The 20,322-nt window shown below is 45.6% G+C and overlaps 1 protein-coding gene across 1 annotated transcript in view; it reads right to left on the bottom strand.

Moving 5' to 3' along the window:
- LOC118828563 (alanyl aminopeptidase, membrane) overlaps positions 1–19,713 on the bottom strand; it is a 29,975-nt gene extending 10,262 nt beyond the window's left edge. Inside the window, exons 1-11 of the mRNA XM_036735253.1 lie at positions 19,585–19,713; positions 9,665–10,542; positions 7,216–7,358; positions 6,596–6,723; positions 5,833–5,959; positions 5,565–5,719; positions 5,093–5,206; positions 3,766–3,909; positions 3,151–3,216; positions 2,688–2,753; positions 543–718 (exon numbers count right to left, since the gene is read on the bottom strand). Coding sequence (XP_036591148.1) covers positions 543–718; positions 2,688–2,753; positions 3,151–3,216; positions 3,766–3,909; positions 5,093–5,206; positions 5,565–5,719; positions 5,833–5,959; positions 6,596–6,723; positions 7,216–7,358; positions 9,665–10,269 — 1,724 coding nt within the window. The 5' untranslated portion in view covers positions 10,270–10,542; positions 19,585–19,713. The remainder of the gene's footprint in view (positions 1–542; positions 719–2,687; positions 2,754–3,150; positions 3,217–3,765; positions 3,910–5,092; positions 5,207–5,564; positions 5,720–5,832; positions 5,960–6,595; positions 6,724–7,215; positions 7,359–9,664; positions 10,543–19,584) is intronic.
- Positions 19,714–20,322: the final 609 nt, after the last annotated feature.

The raw sequence follows: 20,322 nt of genomic DNA, 5'->3' as shown, positions 1-20,322 counted from the left end.
TGTTCTTCTGCGTACTCATTCCCTCATCCCAGAGAAAGTAGATCTGAGACCCACAGGGAGGTGCTTCAGCCCAGAATTTCCCCTTTAACAACTGGCACCTGTTCCACAAGTCTGAGGTGATTAGCATAGGCACAAAAGTTCCAACAATTCTCAACATAGCCCCACCTGAGGGAAAGGTAGCACCTTGACTGGTGGACTTGAAATGAGATATGCTTCTGAGCCATGGGTTTACTACTTCTTCCATTGGCAGTGGCCAGGGACAGTAATGGATAAGAAGCTGCCAGAATCAGTGACACTTTCATTTAGCCTCAATAGATATTAGGGGCAGATGGATTCTAATGGAATCATCTCCTGGGAGGTCAGAGAGAGGGTTTAAGGACTTCATTGCTTGGGACCATTGGTACAAGCCACAGAAAATTCCATGGAATAATCTTTTAGAGAGGGATTTGGTTATTTGGTTACTAAGAATAATGATGGGGGGGGGGCTCTTTTCCCACTTCCACTGTCCTTCCAATTCCAACCTAGATTCACCCTTCACTCACTCGAATTGAGAAGGACGAGTAACATTGGAGGTGGGGTCTAACAGGAAGTGTTCCTGGGAGAGAGCACCAGTGGCAGTGTCCAGTGTCAGCACAGGAAAGCCCATCTGGAGGATCCACCTATCCATGATTGTTTGTACAGAGGCAGGCAATGTCACCTCAGACTGTCTGTCCACAGCCTACATGGGAATGAAAATTAAGTGATGGAAAAGTCTTTTCAGATTTGAGGTGTCAAATGATCCCACCTCAGGGGCAGCTAGGTGGCACAGTGAGTAGAGCACCAGCCCTGGAGTCAGGACGACCGGAGTTCAAATCTAGCCTCAGACACTTGACACACTGTGTGACCTTGTGGAAGTCACTTAACCCTAATTGCCCTGGCTTCCCCCTCCAAAAAAAAAATGATCCCACTTCCCAGAGAGAATTGCCTGAGATCATCTCTGGGCAGAGTAAAGCAGACTTCCCTTCCCTTTCTTGGTTCTACCCTGCTCCTCTCTAGCCTGAATGGAGAAAGGAAGCCAGAGCCTGGAAGTTGAGAGGATTGTAGCTGCTAAGGCTCTCTTACCCCCTGAAGTTTCTAGCCTCTATATCACATCTCCACATGTGAAACAGAAAATACAATTTTGAAGCTACCCCATGCCTATCCCAAGGTCTTCTGTGGGCAAAGGGCACTAGAATGTTAATGGATTAAATAGATTCATTAGACTGGACCAAAAATTTTAATTCAAAATCAAACATGTAATGAATCCATGGTTTTTCTGGCAACACTTGCTCCTGTTGGATCGCACAACTTCACTGCCACACAACTTGCACTGCACATGGCATCACACCACACAACACCAACAAACATTGCCAGAAATGCCTTGACTCAGATTCGAGACTACTGTGTGTTGCAAATTGCAGTCTTTTTATTGTAGATACAAAATCGTTTTGAAAAAAAAAAAACAAAAAAAAATCGTTTGGCTTGGGATTGGGACAGAATTTCTAACAATTCATGAAACAGCCCTAAACATACTTCTGCCATTTTGTACTATGTATTTATGTGAAGCAGCATTTTTAGCATTGAGGATTATAAAATTGATCAACTCTGAAAAAAGTTGAAAACATTGAAGATGCTCTATGTCCATTAGTATGCAAATTTGCTTGTCTTCAATAAATGGTAAAATTATATGTATACCAAAGAATTGTTTTTATAAACTTGAGTCCAAACATTCTGGCCCAATTTGTTGCTATGTTTCTGAACCTCAGTTTTGTCATCTGAAAAATAAAGGCTAAAAGAGATGAGCTCTAGGGCGCCTCCCAGTTCCTTAATAAAGCCTTCCCTGAAGCTCTTGAATGCCAATGTCTTTCCTTTATTAATTTTCTCCAATTTATTCTGTAGATAGTTGTGTCTGTGTTCTCTCCTAGAACATGAGTTCCTTGAGAGCAGGGTCTGTCTTTTGTCTCTTTTTGGGTCCCCAGTGCTTAGCGCTCCTCCTTAAGATGTGTCTATTGATTGACTGACTAAATTATATGATCCAATGATCCTAAATGATATAAGTGTGGGCCCATAGAAGTCTTCAGGGCAGAGCTATTTCCACTCCTCTCACTATCTCCCCCATGGACCCTAAAAAACACCCTGAGTACTCTTACAGAGTGGAATATCTATGCCTTGTCTTTCCATGGGTCTTCTTTCCTTCAAGGACCACATCCTGTAATATCATCTAGGAAATGTCAGTCAGTATGAGTATGCCCTGTTCTCTGTCCTTTGAGGACCAATGTCTCTTCTACAACAAGCTGCCATCTACCCCCATACTCAGACACATAGTATAATGGACTCCTGGGCATGCTGAGAATCTTTAACTTAGCACTTAGTATTGCCTGTAGGGGAGTCAGAGAGCCAGGGTGGAGGCCTAATAGCCTAGCCTTCCACAGCACTGGGAGTCGGGGCACTGGAGTCTTAGAGCTGGCCTTGCTAATGACTAGCCAGGTGACCTGGAACAAGACATTTCATCTTTCTGGACCTCAATATCCTTACCTTTGAAACAACAGATTGAAACTAAAAACACCAAAGGGCCCTTACAGCTCGGTGATTCTGAGCAATGCAAATTATATGATGCCCCTACTTGGGGATAGAAATTCTCACAAGAAGGACATAGGCTGTTCACTCACTTGTTGGAGATGATCCCATAGATCCTGGTAGACCGTGTTATTGTAAGAAAAGGCATGCAGGTAGGACTGTGGAGAGACAATCAGTTAGAGTGGCAAGACTCTCAGATTTAGTTCAAGGATTTAGGTTGGGGTCTTGGCTCGGCTACTTACTACCTGTATTACCTTTTGGTTGGTCTGGCAACCTTGATTTATTCAAGAATAAAATGAAGGATTTGGACTAGGTGACCTCCTCCACCTCTCCTAGCTCTAGATTTTTGATCCCAGGAAGGCAAGGGCTTTAGGCTTGAGAGAAAAATCCCCTCCCACCAGACTTCCTCCAAGTCCCAAAGTTTCTCAATCTATCCTAAGTTGTACTATTGGTCAATGCTTCTTGTGATTGAAGGCCTTGGGACAGGGAGACCTGAAAGGAGACTAGGAATAAAACCAGGGGTCCCCAAAGGAATGGTTGCAGTTCAGTACTCACTGACAAGCCTGTTTTGAAAAGGTCTTCCGTAAGGAAACTGGACAACATCCGAAGAATTGAGGCTCCCTGGGAAGATGAAAGATGGGACCTCAAAAATGCAGCTAGGGAAAGCAAAGTTTCAAGGAGCCTATGGGCAGGCAATCTGGCAGCCTGGGTCTAGGGGTCCAGGTAAGTGTTCCCCCAGTGCTAAGGAGCTCCTAAGGAAGGGGGCAAGACAGACATAGAACATGCCCGGGGCTAACTTGAGGCTGACTCAAGAGTTGTACTGAGAAGATTGTTTGAGAGGCAGCAGGACCTCCTTTTTGGTTCTAGATCTGTGATTATGAACCATGATCCAATCTATGATCCAAGATCTATGATCATGGGACAGCAGAGGGCTTGAACTCAAAATCTAGCTCTTAGTTGTGTGACCTTGGGCAAGTCACTGAACGACTAGCCCCCAATTTTCTCTCATCTGTAAAATGAAGCGATTGGCCTAGATAATATTTAAGTTCTATTAAAGTACTGCATCTTATAATCCCATGAGGGATTCCGTGATGAAGGTGTCAAAATAACTCCATCTGCCCTCCAATCAGAGTAGGCTGGTGCTGTGTACTTCCAGCCAAGAGGCCTTACCTTGCTGTAGGAGATAGAATCAAAGAGCTCACTGATCTCGGATGGGGTGTTGATTTCATCTTCAGGGGTGGACACTGGATGGGAAGAGGCCAGGGCATCAAGGGCCATCACGTCGTGCACTTCATTCAGCACTATGAGGTCTTTCTGCAAAGCCAGAATGAGCCCCGCCCTCAATCCAGCTGAACCAGAGGAAGGCAGAATCCCTCCCTAGTCCCCCTCAATCCTACGCCCTTCATAAGTTCATTGACTGGTTCTGGATCTCTATCAGATGTCTCCTAAAGCACAGTTCTAATCGAGTGACTCCTCTACTTTTAGAAGCTTGAGTCTGTTACCTCTAGAGGTAAAATACAAACTCCTCTTTTTGACATTTAAAGCCCTTCACAATCTGGGTCTGAGATATACTATATTACTATATACTGTATTAATAACAAATTAATACACAATGCACCCTTTTCTCTGAATGGTGAGATTGCTCCTAGCCCTGAAGGCACATGTTAGTTTGTGGGTTAGCTAAATTGGAGCGGGACCCCAAACAGAATCTAGTCTCAGTGAGTCTTTGTCTGGGGTTAGAACCACCTGTCCTTGATCCCCTCCATTACAGTTTAGGGTGACCCAGCTTGTGAAGGAGAAAACTAGCCACGTCTCGATGGAGATGACTTGCCCAGATTGCTAGAGGCTGCTGAGTCTCAGATGAAACAAAGTTCTTAGCAGGAGGAGCTGAAGACTTTTAGCCCTCCTCCTCATTAAACATCCACCAATCAGGGTTGATTTCATTTGTCAGGGGAATCAGATCAGCCCATCCCGGTATCCCACCTCCCCCATCATATATTACTGTGTATTTACTTTGTATATAAAGTTATCCCTTCCACATCGCAGGGATTAGGGGCACAGTGTGCCCTTGAGATCTGAAAAATCTGCATAAAATTTTTTGGTCCTCCCTTTGTACCAAAAGAAGCCTGAATTTTGTGACATCTGCTGGCCTTTGCATGTCTTTGTAGCTCCCCCAAAATTCCCATTTAACTTCTTATGCCAATCCACGATGGGGAAAGTTGTGATGATGTGGAAGGGATAACTGTATTCTGTTTGAATCTGCCCACACAATCTGTACATCCCACTCAGCAGAATGTAAGACCTTTGAAGGCAGACTGTTTTTGTCTGGCACTCCTCCAGTCCCTAACAAATTAGGTGATCTTTTGCTTAATAAATGCTTATTGAATTTAACTGAATTTTGGGGGTAGGAGACTCAGCTGTCCTTTTGGTTTTGGCACTTAGAGGGATAGAGCCAGCCTATGACACAGGAGAATCTCAACATACAACATCTACTCACCAAGTTCCAGGAAGGCTCGGCAAAGTCACCCCCCAGGTACTCCACGTAGGAAGCAAAGCCTTCATTCAGCCACAGGTCATTCCACCATGCAATAGTGACCAGGTTGCCAAACCACTTAAGGAGTAAAAGGTATTTAGGGATCTGTGATCTCTATCCCCTGGACCCCTTCATCAGCTGAACCTGGATTCAAATCCTGGCTCTGCCACTTACCAAATGCATCACCTTAGGCAAATCACATTTCCTCTATGATCCTCAACTTCCTTATGAGGGTAATAGAGTAAACTATTTTAAAGCTTCTTTCTAGTTCTAAGTTCTCTTTACCTACACATCTGGGGCCCAACTAGACATGCATTAGTGCACACACACCCAACATAGGACTAGTCAGATTAAGGGGGTGTCAAAGATTAAATGCCCCTCCCTTCCCCTGAAGGGGTAAAAAGTGATATGTAGGGGTCATGGCAGAATGTGGTACCTGGTGGGCAAGTTCATGGGCAATCACTGTAACCACACGTTCCTTGTTGCCAATGGAGGAAGACAGCTCATCATACAGCAGAGAATTCTCCCGGTAGGTCACAAGGCCCCAGTTCTCCATGGCTCCAGCATTGAAGTCTGGCAGACCTATCTGATCTGAAGAAGAAAAAGGCTCATTGAGCAAACTTGCTCGCACCCTAATATCCTAACCCAAAGGGTTACACAGATTCCAGGAAGGTACACACTGCTGCATAGCTGGCCCTACTCACCAGACTTGGGCAATGGGTAGGGTGTGTCGTAATGACTGGCCAAAAACCTAAGGATGGGGCCTGTGACGTTCAAGGCATATTGTCCATGTCCTGCCTCAATTGCTTTGGGACGGGCCCAGATTCGAACCTGTAAAGGAATAGAACCAGCTAAAGACTGAAAAATAAAACAACCCAAACCACAGCCAGAATCAGGAGAGTGGGATAGGGTCAAAGTCCTGGATCGGGGAATAATATCCTAGGCATTAGCATCTTTTACTAAATAGACATTTATTTATACTGTTTTCAGCCAAAAGGACCCTGGATGAGTACAGGCCAGTAGGGTGGTGGTAGGGAGCTCTGGCCCTGAGGAGAGAAGGCTTTGAAGCTCTGAGACGATGAGGCAACAGAAGGGCAGAAAGAGAAACAAGGGGGTGATGGGAGAGGGGGAACAGATACTTGGGAGAGGTCTGGGGTGCTGGGAAGGACATGAAGCCTGGCTATTGACAAGGACACTGAATGGCTAAGATTCTGGGTTCTTATGTTGGCATGGCCCTCTTTCTGTCTCTGCTCTTTCCCAGCAGCCTCCAGTCTTATATTGTAAGTTTGCTGGCGAGTGTGAGATGGAGGCATGAGTACTGGGCTGGAAATGAGCAGATGGGTTCTAGTCCAGATCTTTTACTATGTGACCTTAAACACATTAGTTAACTCTTCTGGACCTCACCTGGACTGAGAAACTTCCAGGTCTGTTTCTATGAAGCCCTGGCCCTGGCCTTGAATTTTATACCTGTACATTCTCTTCAATCTCCTCCACAGCTTCAAACTGGGAGACGATGTAAGCCAAGAGATAAGTGGACATCCTGGGGGTGGTTTGAAATTGAGTGACGTTCCAGCCATCATCTTGTTTGACAGAAGCTGGACACGAATAAGAAGAGGGTAAAAAAGCAGCCTGTCTCTTGTCCCTACTAGCTCTCTATGGCCTCCAAAACCCCTCACCCACTCTTGAGGATTATCACTGGCCCAGGACCTATAAGTAGCAGAGAGAGCATGGAACTTTGCCCCAGGTGAATGCTGACCTTGCGCCTCCTGCTAGAGCAGCAACATAGCCACCCCCCTCCCAGGGTTGTCACTGCTGTGAGTCACACTTGTGACTCCCCTTTCCCGGGCCCTTTGCCTTTCCCAAACCCTTTGGGGGTAAGAGCCAGGCTCCCGCAGTGAGACTTTCTTCTGGAACCATCCCATCCCTAGCCCCCACTGCCACCCCTGCCTCCTCAACAAATTGTGCTCCAGGTAGAAGTTTTATCATTATGGTAACAGTTGTCCCTGCTTGGTCTTTTGTCAAGAGGTCCAGGGGCAGGGAGTTGAATGGAAGAGAGAGGAGAGCAGGCCCCATCTTGGAATACTTGCATATGGCAGGCATGTTGGAGAGGGCTACATGGTCAGAGGGGTGGATCAGTGTGATGTCAAAGGTAGCCTTCATGCTTGGCTCATCGAAGCATGGGAAGGATTTACGGGCATCAGTAGGTTCCATCTGTGTTGTGGCGACCACCCTGAGTGAGAATAGACTGGAGTTATTGACGCTGCATGGTGAGAGTTCATCACCAAATGGGAAGTCCACTGAGAATGAACTTCCCTACATTTAGCTATTCATTAAATCAATAAACATTTGCTAAGTACCTACTATGTGCCAGGCACTGTACCTACCTAAGCAGGTATTCCACTCTATTGCCCAGACCTTTCTAGAGTGGGAATTTGGCCAGAGCTTATACTGCCCTCTGGTATAGGGTTTGAGAATTCTGGGTACCTCTGAACCACAGTGAGGCAAAGCACACAAAAATCACAAGAACTCACCCTTAAGGTTTTCAAACTACATTCCTCACAACACTGTGAGCTAAGTAGTAGTCATCTAGTTCAAAACCCTCATTGAGAATCTCAAAATCCAGACAGTGACTTACCCAAGGTCATATAGGTAACAAGGTAAGCAGGATTTGAATCTAGCTCCTCTGACTCCACTCTTCCCATTGTACCTTAAGAGTATTATGCTCTTTTTGCAGTTAAGAGAGTGAAGCCCAAGAGCTAAACCTCAGGCACCTGAGGCTTGAACCAGGGGAAGGAAAAGGTGGCTCAGTGGATAGAGCACCAGGCCTGTAGTCAGGAAGACTCCTCTTTCCTGAGTTCGAATCTGGCTGGCCTCAGATGCTCACTAGCTGTGTGACCCTGGATTTTAACCATTTAACCATTTGCCTCAGTTTCCTCATCTGTAAAATGAGCTGGAGAAGAAGGAAATGGCAAACCACTCCAGCATCTCTGCCAAGAAAACCCCAACTGGGGTCACAGTCAGACATGAGTGAAACAACTGAAACAACTGTGTGACACTGGGCAAGTCACTGAATCTTTCTCAGCCTCAGTTTTCTTTTCTGTAAAATGGGAACACCCCACAGGGTTGCCGAGAGGATCGAAGTAACGTATGTGAAACACTTTGCAAACCCTGAAGGGCTACATAAATCCTTGCTATTACTGATGTTACATCACAGCAACCAGAGAGGTCTCCTCTTGTCTCAACTGGTTAGTAGAGGAACTAACATGGATTCTGGGGTCCCTGCAAAAAGGTAATGAGTTTAGATACAACCCAACCCAGAAACGTGGAGTGGGAGGATGGGGAGCATATATGCAGTTGTTCTAGTGCCTTCCCTACAATCACCTTTAAGGCCAGAGAACCTCAGGAAAACTAGATTAATTCAGGAGCATATGGTAGATGTGGATGGTGCTCAGGATATCAAACCAAATTAAGTCCCTGGGCTTAGAGTCCTTGGGTCAAACTTTGAACTAGTCCGAACTCTCTCTAGTCCTTCAGGGACATTACAAGGCTGATCCAAACTGCCATTCTCCCCAAGGCTGCCATGGCCTGGAACAAACATCCAGAGCCCATCCCATTTGGAACCTTTCTTGTAGGGGGTAGACTACCTAGGCTAGATCCAAGGCTGCTTCATTTCATTCATTCTTACTCCACATCTACCTTCCCACTTGGTTAGGGCTATAGTCAGTCCCTTGGGATCAGGTTTTATTACAGATAATGAGAAACTCTTAGAGTAAATCTAAGACTCCCTAAGAGTAATAATGATAATGCTTCATGATTATATAAAGAACTGACCTTGGGATAGGAACACCCTAAGCTCCAGCCCTTCTGACAAATACTAGCAGTGTGGCCTTGGGAAAACCACTTAACATCTCAGCTGCCCAGACTCTAATCGCAGAACAGTACCTAACCTGCAACGGTAGAAGTCTCCTCATTTGGGAGCTCCCCTTATTAAATCATAGGTCTGGACCCACCCCCACCTCTACCCCCCCCAAAAATAATAGCCTTTTACAGTTTCCAAAGCCCTTTCTTCACAATAAGGGAAATTTGATTATCTTCATTTGACAGATGGGAAAACTGATTCCCAGAGAAATTAAGGGACTTGACCATAGGCAAATAGGTAAGGAAATAGTAGAACCAAGATCCAAACTCAGATGTTCTCTCATTCCTGTGCTCATTTCACAGCACCACAATGACTTTCCATGACATCCTAGCTTGTCAGATCCAAACCACAAAGGCTCACTGGTTTCCACAATGGGAAACACCCTAGGGTCCTTTTTCTCCTCTTCTCTAGGGGATCTTTTCTTCCCATGACCAAGCCTCCCAAGGGTGGGAGGTTCCTACTTGTACCCCATCCCAGGTCAACTTCCACTCCATTGTTGTAATCTTTGCTCTTCAGAACCCCAAACTCGTAGTTCCTCTTTCCATAATGAAAACCCATGGTAGGGAGAGGGGGGAGGGAAGGGGGAGATACCTCCAAAGCCAGGCCCCAATTCTTACTTGTTTACTCCATCTTCTGTGTACTCGCTTCGGTAAAAGCCAGCCAGGTCATCAGCCAACTCTCCAACAAAAGTACTCTCCATCTCATAGTAATGGCCAGCTACCAGGTTACCTTTCAGATGTACAACCAGATACTGGGTTGTTGTCACCAGCTCAGTCTTATCAATTTCAGGGGGCTGGGAGCCACTTACCCCCTTTAGACTCACATGGTGGCCATCCTTCATTGTATAGTTGAGTTTGTTACTGTGGATGATAATGACATTTGTTTCCTCTTTACAAAGGAAGGTGACAGTGCTCTCACCCCAAAAGACATATAGATCCTCGTCATTCTTGGTCAGATTGGGCCTTAGCGTCACAGTGTAATGCTCAGGGATCAGAGAGTTTGGCAGCCGGTATCTGTTCCAGAGGAGGCTTTGATCGGGGGTTGTGGCCAGGGTGGCAGGAGTGGTGGGAATCTGGCTGGTGGGGTTATCTTTTCTCTGGGCATTGTTATTTTTCTCCTGTGAGTATACAACTGCCAAGGCGATGACGGTTACTACAGCTAGTACAGCAAAAAGGATAGCGATGATGCCCAGCGTCCTGGAGATGAAGAAGCCTTTGGCCATGGTGGCAGTGTGAGGGGGTAGGGGATGGAGGTGAAGGGGGACTGGATATGGGAGAGCAGGGAAGTGGTGGAAAGTCTCAGAGGAGAGGTCTGCAGCACCAGTCCTGGGTTTTTATGTAGCAGGGTAAGGGGAGGACCATGAACAGCATTGAGAGGTAAAAATTAACCAGAGCTGAGACAGTCGAAGGTCAAGTTCAATGGTTCAGGTCCACACTTTCCCTAGGGCTCCGGAGAAGGGATCAAGGCAAAGTGATTGGTCAGCAGCACACGGGCCCTGCTGGGAGCAAAAAGGTGTCAGGTTACAGTCAGCAAAAAGCACCCCAAAGGGCAGTAGGAGTTTTGAAGCACAGCTAGAAGAATGCCACCAGGAGGCCAGGAGCCCGGCTTTAAATGACTAAGGAGGAGATGGCTTCCAATTAGAGTAATAGAGATCTAGTTGAGTGACAAAGGAACAAAAATCTGGTAGCAAGAGACACAAGTTAAGGGTTGAAAAAAGGGTGAGGGAATGAAGGGTGGAAAGAACCTGAGGGGTCTTCCACCACCACCACCACCACCACCACCACCACCACCTTTACAAACGAGGAGACGGAGGCCCAGAGAGATGGTCGCTTGCCCAGGGTCACGCAGTTTAAACCCAGCTTCTTCATTCTGAATCTAGCTATTTAGAGGGATTTGAATAGAGTTTACTTCCTCTGGAAGAGGTTACCCTAGAAAGATAAATACCAACCTTTTCTCAAGTCATGATATAGCAGAAAGAGAACTGTGGTTAGAGTCAAAGGTGCCTGAGTTCAAATCCTGATTCTGCTCCTTAGTACCCATGTGATTAGTTACTTTATCTCCTTGTAAAATGAAGAATGTCTTCTCCCTCTAAGGAACTCTCCAGCTCTTGATCCTATGACCTGGGTTCTGATTTAGTGGAGATTCTGCAACTTCCTTAGCTAACAATTTCCTCACAAGCCTTAAGCTCAGTCTAATAACCTAAGTGCTTTCTGGATACTTGTTTTAGTTGAAAGGGGGTGGGGGAGGGGCAGGCTGTGGCTCATTCTTTCTTGTCTACTCCATTTCCTAGGCCTCCCCAAAAAAACATACCATATCACATGACCATTGCTTTTTTCAGCCTTCCATTCCCCTGGAAAAATGATGTCAATTCTTTTGGCACAATGATCTTTTGGGGGCTCTTAATTATTTTCTTTGCTGGCATCTTCATCGTCTCTAAGCTTTCTACATCTCCGTTGACTTGAGGATTATTATTGATGATAGTGATAATGACAACCCACATTTTTATAGTGCTTTGAGACAGTGCACAAGCATTTACTATGTGCTTTTGCTCACAGCCCTGCAAGGTAGCTTAGTTCAAGCATCATCTTTATCATAACAGCATTTCTATAGCCACCCTTTAAAGATGGCAAAGAGCTTTACAAATATTCTTATTTTCTCCTCACAACCCTGGGAGTGAGGTGCTATTTTTATTCCCAAGTTCTTCCCATTATATCATACTTCCCAACATTCTAGCCCCCTAAATGGAAAGATAACTCACGTAAAATACTTTCCAACTCTGAACAGTGTTACTTATGCTATCCTCTAGCTGAAAATTGGAATATGATCCCAAAGGGTATAGATAGGAACACATAGATCACACAATTTTCAACTAGAAGATAGCATTGCTAACATATGACTAAGGATTTTTTGTAGGGGTAGGGGAAGCAATCAGGGTTAAGTGACTTGCCCAGGGTCACACGTCTAGTGTCTAAGGCCAGATTTGAACTCAGGTCCTTCTGACTCCAGGGTCAGTGCCCTATCTACTGTACCACCTAGCTGCCCCACTAAGGACATGCCCCAATTTTCCATCAACCAAACGATTCCCGAGTGTCTGCCCTGTGACCAACCCTGTACAAGGTGCTGGGCAGGGTCTCAAAATAGAAGACGCTATCCCTGTCCTTAAGGAGCATAAAATCTAGTCAGTAAAACCTAATCCAAGCAAAATAACTTGGAAACAACCTAAGATAATCGATAATCAAGGGCCAAACCAGGTGCTTTGGACTTACATGCATTCAGGGTTCAGGGAAGGAAAGAAATGGAGATTAAATGTTTTGGGAATTTCTTCAGGGCAGGATAATTCAAGGTGAAAAGGACTAGAACATTTGAAGTTACTACTACATGAGAAGTCACTGTCAACTCAATTCAGCAAACATTTATTAAGCACCTGCTATGTGCCCAAAAAGAGAGGCAGTTGGGTCTACTGTCTGGAGAGTCCACCTCAAAGCCAGGAAGGTCTGGGTTCAAGTCCTGCTTCTGACACATCCTGAATGTATGGCCCACTTACTTAACTTCCCAGTGGTCTGAGAAGTTCCTTAAGGCTATAAATTGCAGAGACAGCAATATAAACTGTAGTCAGAGGGAAGTCCCTCACCTGAAGTTACCTATACCAAGGAAATCACAGGTCCAGGTAGGTTAGGGGCAAGGAATATGAAGCCAAGAAATATGTAAGTACCTCTGATATATTCACAAATCAGACAGAGCCATTTCAAGAGGGGGTGTTAAGAAGTAGGAAATCAGGAAAGTCTTCATGTGGAAGGCGGCACCTGAGCTGAAGGAGAAAGTGAAGGCAAGAGACTCTTAAGAGGTAGAGACGAGGAGAGCCCATTCCAAGAAGATACAAAAACACAGAGGTGAATATCATGTAGAGGAAAAAAATATCAGGCTAGTCTGATTGGTCTGGAGGTAGTGCAATAAGAAAAGAAACAATTCCCAGGGCAGCTAGGTGGCACAGTGAATAAAGCACCTGCCCTGGAGTCAGGAGGACCTGAGTTCAAGTGTGATCTCAGACACTTACTAGCTGTGTGACCTTAGGCAAGTCACTTAACCTCAATTGCCTTGCCTTCCCCCCTCTACCCCTCCAAAAAAGAACAAATCTGGGACTCCTATTTTTTTAGCATGCAATATGCTGACCTTGGAGCAAATTATCCAACTCTACTTGAGTGTGCCTTTCAGAGAAGTGAGGAAATGAGTTCCCTAGGAGGTGAGAATGAAGCTGTTTGCCAATAGGTAAGCATCACTAAAAAGTTGCTGGTAGGGGCAGGAGGGAAGAGGTGAGTTGTGGGCACTAGTGCACTAAGGGAGGAAAAGAGCTCATGAACATTTACAAAATGAAGAAATTGGAACCTGATAAGTGCTGATGATTTTTCCAGCTCTCTTGACCCTAGCTAGGATCCATATGGGTGAGCCAGGGAAAGATGGGAATCTTTACTAGAAGGCTCAGATATAGACAGATCCTTGGATTAATGATGGGGATTCTCTGATCACAAACTCTAGGTAAGACTTGGGGGTAAGGTACGGTCCCTTTTGTTTGTGAGAAATTTGGTCCTTCTACCTACCTCCTGCCCATTCTTTTTCAGAAGATGATCTCTTGAGGTACAAAGACAAATGAAATTTCCACAAACCTAAGGTGAAGGTAGCACCTTCAGGTTAACAGAGAAACCTTAGTGGGAATTAGTATCATAGGATTTGACACTGGAACAGACCATAGAGGTCATCTAGCCTAACCGCTTCTCTCAGACCACACTGGTCTACTTACTGTTTTTAGAACCCCACACTCTCTGTCATAGTATTGGCTGTTGTATTGTCTGTCCCTCATGTCTGCATGTTCTGCCATTTATCATCCCTGACTACTTTTAAAACAACTCAAATGACACCTGTAAGAGGCCTTGGGCAGCTAGGTGGCACAATGGATAGAGCTCTGGGCCTGTAGTCCAGAAAACCTGAGTTCAAATTCACTCTCAGACATTTCCTGGCTGTGTGACCTTAAGCAAGTCACTTATACCTGTTTGCCTCAGTTTTCTTCAACTATAAAATGAGCTGCAGAAGTAAATGCTAACCACTCCAGTATCTTTGCCAACAAAACCCCAAATGGGGTCACAAAGAATGAAGACTCAACAATAACTTTCCCAGTGACCCCAGCTGCCAATGCCTCCCCCTCTAAGGTTAATTTCTATCTACTCTGCATTTACTACTTATAAACCTGCAATGTCCCTCACTAGCATGTAAGCTCCTTGAGGGCAGGATTTGTTTCATAGCTAGCACCAGACCTGCAACATTCTAAGGGCTTAATAAATAAATACTTGTTGATTAATTGATTTTATAGATAGGAAGAGGGAGGTCAAGGGGGAATGAAAAGATTTAATGGGGGCAGCTAGGTGGCGCAGTGTGAGCAGAGCACTGAGTTCAAAACCAACCTCAGACACTTAACACCCTTACTAGCTGTGTGACCTTGGGCAAGTCACTTAACCCCAATTGCCCTGCCTTGCCCTCTCTGAAAAGATTTGATTGAGTTCACAGAGATAGTAACTAGCAAAATTGGAATTCGGACATCTGAGCCACAATTAGCTGAAGTCACCTAGGAGGAAGCCCCTGCAGCAGTAGGAGGCAGTCAGTCCACTTTGGAGCTTCCTACAGGCACCTTCACTACCAGCATAGTGATACTTATGCTCCCATCAAAAGGAGGGCAAATACCCTACTCCTCAAAATGGTAGGTGGTCTATGTTCCTGAGTGCTGCTCAGTGCCAGGGTTAAAGACAGGAAAATATTTATTTTTAAAATATATAATTTTAGAGTATGAGTGGCAATGAAAATGAATAGAGAGCTAGCCTCCAAGTCAGGAAGCCTGGGCTTCAAGTCCCACCCATGACACACTGGCTGGGTGACCCTGGGCAAGGTCCAGTCAACTCTCTAAAGGCTCTGAGCTGCAGAGACAGTGCCAATATGCACAGGGAGAGGGAATTTCCTTATTCCCTATATGTTCTTAATAAAGTCACAGAACCAGCCCTCCCACTCAATCCTCCTAAGAAAGGGGGAATGGAGGGCCAGAATTATTTATTATCCCTAAAACAGTCAGGCAGGTTTATGATGGGTTTGAGAGGGAGCGTGGGATGAAGAAAAGAAATTTACTGGACTAGGATTTGGAAGACCCAGTTCTTCCTCTAACTCACTGAGTCACATGAACTCTTGGGCCCTCGCTTGTAAAATGAGGTATTTGAACAAGATTATGTCGATGAGACCTCTATCTTGAAGAGCATAGCCTTCTTCAAATTAGGAGCCAATCAGACATGTGCAAAAGTCAGTAAGGAAAATAAAACACAGGAGACAGGGCCAGTTTTCTTGTTTGACATCGGGATTAGTCTACACTTGCCCTCACACAGACTCCCAGGAGTTGAGTTATGGAGGGGATTTAGCTCTCAGACCTATGCACTTTGAGGTGCCAGTCAGCCCTGCCCCATAACCCTAAATCTCAGGGCTTTGGTCCAGGGTTTTGCTTCCGAAATCCAGCTCCACCCACATCCCCCAAGCCATGCCAGCTGGGGCACTCTCTGAAACTCAGTGGCTGAAGTCTAGGAGAACTACTCAGGATATCCTCGTTGTTGTCTTAACAGCAGAAAAGGCAGGATAAGGTAAGATCTCAGCGATCTAGTAGAGAAGGTCACTTCCCAACAGCAAGAATGTTGCCCTACGTGCCCACATCTCTCTCTGGCTATCCGAGATGGGCTATCCGAGCTGTGGTCAGGAGTCCTCCTGCTCTTTTGTCTCTGCAAGGGGTTTTCCCCCTGTTTCTTGGAGGCAATGGCCAATGTTTTGTCCTGGGTCAAGGAGATTAGCCTATGGAGGTTAGGAACTTTTGACTTCCCAGGGGCAATTAGGTCTCCTTGAAATGGAAGGAAAAGAGGAAAGCGGAAGCCTCTGTATCAGTGCAACTTAAGAACAAAGTTTAGGCCCTAATGTGACCCTGACCCCAGCATATCTGTCTAAGCTGCCAAGCTGGAAGATCCAGGACCATGTAATAGCAACAGGACAGAGAACAGAAGACAAGTTATCAGCTGAATTGGGGGGAAAAAGGCAAGAAACATCCAAAGGGGAGCTGATGGGTGGAGTAGGATGATGCCCATGATGACCAGTAACAATATTTTCAACCATGGCAATCCTTACCGTCCAAATGGTTCCAAACTGTTCCTGGTCAAATCTCCTTTTAACACCAAAATACCAGTAGGTGGTAAAGAGATTGGGAATAAAACATGAGAATAACAACTCACACTGATAACATCCTTTAAACATATCTCCTTTGGTCCTCAAAACAACCCTGTGAGGTGGATACTACAGATATTAGTTTCTTTTCTATAGATGAAGAAACAGGCTTAAAGAGCCTGGGCAAATGACTTGCCCAAGGTCATACAACCACTAATGTCAAGGGAAGGATTTGAATCCAGACCCCTTCTGACTTGAAGGCCAGTACTCTTTCTTGCTATACCCCTAAACTAATACGTTGGGCTTAGGAGAATTGCATAAGATCACAGAGGTAAGAAATGTCAGAGCTCAGTCTAGAATTCCAGGATCTAGACCCCCACTCCACCCCATCCCAACCTGTTAGGGCTCTGTCCACCATCACACACTCACTGACATGACTCAGCAAAGCTTCCTACTGGTGTCCCTAGAATCCCCAAGTATGAATCATAAGCTCATGGACTTTAGAACTGGAAGAGACTTTGGATTCTATCAAGTTCAATTTCACAGATGAGGAGACAGAAGTTGAGGAAGAATAAGTGACTCGCCCAGGGTCACACAGCGACTGAGTGTCTGAGGCACGACTTAAACCCAGGACCTTCAGGCTCCAAGTCCTATACTCTATCCATTACCCTACCTGCAAATGGCTAGCCTTTCCCCCAAGAATCAGGTCTGAAGGCACTATCTTTTGGGCTCTGGGGATATGTCTTCCAGCAGCATGGCCAGCAGAAATGATGCTGATAGGTAGAAGTTGGTGAGGGCAGGGTTTGATAAACATAGACCTAGACTACCAGATCTACCATACAGTCCTCTGGTTCTCGCAGATGGGTGTGGCCACCTGGGGGGAGGGCGGGGTGGAGAGAGTGCCGACCTGGGAATGGGAAGCAGCTCGGTTATGGTTTCCCTGCATTCTGCTCCAAAGTCTGAGTCAGGATGGGGCCCTGGGCCAGCCCAGCAGGGCACTTCCTATGGGAGCTTCAGAAAAACATGTTTGTACTGTGAGAACCAAGTGTCCCTCATCAGAAAGCCAGCATCCAGCCCACTCCACCGCAACTGAATAGGATGAAGGTCAGATGATAGGGGGTGTGGAGTGTGGAGCTAGGGAGGAGGAAGGTTTTATGGACCCAGTTCTACTGCTGATCCCAAGAAGTCCCAGGAACTGTGTAAAGGTCCTCCTCAGTAGACACAAAAGAGCTGGGTAGTGAGTAGGTGCCCCAGACAAGGTTCAAAAATGTTCCTTCTCTTATGGAAATGTTTTGCATGACTGCATATATATAACCTCTATCAAATTGTTTGCCTTCTCAAGGAAGGGGAAGGGAGAGAGGGAGGGAGAGAATTTGAATTTAAAAAAAATTAAAACTCTCATTTACATGTAATAAAGAAAAAAAATTAAATGAAAATTGTTCCCACCATACCCACAAATTATCCACTGTAGACTTTGAGCCTTCACTATAATATTGATTTTTTTTAAATTGAGGCCTGAACCTGTCATTTCAACTACACAACAAACTACAGATTCCCTCCACTGATACATATCCCTTGGCCAAGAATGTTCTTCCTTCTACCTCCTGGAACTCTCAGCTCTCTTCAAAGCCCAGCTTGAAGGAGCCACTTCCCACAAGATGCTTTTCCTAATTCTCTAGGGAATTAGAATCTATGCCTTCCAACTGCCTTTTTTATGGATTTGTATATCTAGGCACATGTTGCTGCCACTCCATGGAATGCAAACTCCGGGAGTTTTGTTTTTGTATCCCCAGCACCTAGGACAGTGCCTGACCTAGTAGGTGCTTAATAAATGAGCAGTACTCATTCAAAGTGGTCCTGATTGCTAAGAGTAGCTAGTTGGTGCAGAGGATGGAGCACTGGACCTTGGTCCAGTCACTTTCCCCCCTCAGTTTCCTGATGGGGATAATACTAGCTCCCACCTCCCAGGGCCATTTATGAGGATCCAAACAGACGACATTTGTAAAATGCCTAGCACATAGGTACTATGTAAATGCCATAGTTATTTTTATCATGTCCTAGTCAGCAGCTATCCTTAATCCCAACCGTACTTCGAGGGACCTATAACCCAGATTCCCTGAGCCATAGATTTTTTTTCATCCCTGATCTGCAACAAGCATTAGGACCATAGAACTTCAGGGTAAGAGGAAGCAGGTAGGGAAAAAGGCAAGGACCTTGGTGCTGATAAGGTAACTACAGCAATGGACTAGGGGTGGAGTGATGGGCTGAAGGAAACACTAACAGCTGGTTAATGTCTTATATAATTCTGTAGGGACAGAATAATCCAGCTCCTAGTATACGGCAAAACACTTAGCAAATGTAAGTCGAATTGAATTTAGCTGGAGTGGAGAAAGATACCACCCAGAATAGAAACTTCTGGGTAAATGTAATGACAAGCTACTTCCAATGGTGTCAGTTTCCAACTGGGACTGGCCAGAGTCCAAGTTTCCAAGACTGTCTTTAAGGCCTTCCTCCTTTCCACCTTCCTTTTATACTATTCCTCAAATCACACTCTTAGACTGACCCTACTAAAATTTACATGCCCCAACTCCCAGCATTAAGCATTATCCTCTACCCTATAGGGGCCCTCATCCCTCAAGTCATTTCCTGTCCCTATAAACCTACATGAACCCCACTGCAGTCCCATACTTCTATGTAGCACCTCACGTGCTACATACATACACACACACACACACACACACACACACACACACACTCTCTCTCTCTTCCATTTCGTCCCTCATTTACTCATCTCCCTAGGAAAATAGGTGTATAGTGGAAATTAAATACATTTAGAGCTGGAAAGGACTCTAAAGGCCATCTTTTCCATCCACTTCATTTTACAGGTGAGAAAACAGAGATCCAAAGAGGTTAAAGCTCAACTCAGTAGGTAGTCAAGGACAGATTTGAATCCAAGTACACCAACTCCAAATCCAGGGCTCTGGCCACTGTATCCTGGGTGCTAGTCCTGGCTCTGTCCCTAATGGACTAGATAGATTTCAGGCAAGTCATTTAACCTTTCAGAGACTCAGTTTCCTCACCTGACAAATGGCATCTTTGATTCTATTCCCCTTGTTCAACTCCTACAAAATGCTCCTAACCCAAGCATCCTTGGGATCCCACCCTAGAGTCAGTCTGCAGTGATTTCTTGCTCCAGCCCTCTCACCAGCACCCCCAAGCACCAGGCAGAGGGAGGAGGAGCCAGGACCCCAAAGAGGGGAGCAGATCCAAATAAAGCAAACCAAAACCAAAGCCTCCTACTCACCTTCCCCGTCTCTAGCTGTGGCTGTTCACATTCACGTTCCCTCTTCCAGCTGCTGTTGCTGCTGTGGCCCCAGCACCTTGTCCTCCCCCCTAAACTCACTCTTAGGTCTTCTGAGCCAGGCCAAGATCCAGCCCTCCCCTGCAAAGGAGTAGCTGACACCCACACTCACTAGACTCCTCCTATCCCCCAGCCCATCTCAATAGGAAACTTCTCCATATTTTTAAGGGGAAGTAACCTGACCTTATGAAGGTTCTTCTGGATTAACCCCTTCCATGCCTACCAGAGCAAAACAAGAAAATATACCTATAATCTGATGCTGCAGAGAAGAAATTCATGCCCCTGCCAGCAGTAGTAGGGATCCTGGGTAGCACTGGGCAACCCAACAGAGAAAGGCATTCCTGCCCAGCCCAGATACAAGTGGGCCTGGAGAGCAGAGTGGTGAACAGTAGGAAAATTAGCAGCACCCTCAGTGGAAGCAAGAAGAGTTCTTTGTTCCTTGGGTTCCTTCGTTCCTGGCTGTATCTGCCGTTCTGAAAAACCCACCATCTGGCTGTAATTCCACATCCCCTAGGTCTCAGGGACCTGGCTTAGGACCACGTCCCTCTCTGCTCCCCAGCAACAGTTGCTTACACATCTGGAAAGCATTTGTTTCTGGGTAAGGGAGGCAGATTCTTGTCCTATCCTTCAGATGCCAGGAATAAGCAGAAAAGCCTTGACTCCTAAGGAATAGGGTTGGGC

The sequence above is a fragment of the Trichosurus vulpecula genome, chromosome 8 (genome assembly GCF_011100635.1).
Source record: "Trichosurus vulpecula isolate mTriVul1 chromosome 8, mTriVul1.pri, whole genome shotgun sequence".
Classification (NCBI taxonomy): Eukaryota; Metazoa; Chordata; class Mammalia; order Diprotodontia; family Phalangeridae; genus Trichosurus; species Trichosurus vulpecula.
Note: the sequence above shows the minus strand (reverse complement) of the source record. Positions and strands in the feature narration are given on the sequence as shown.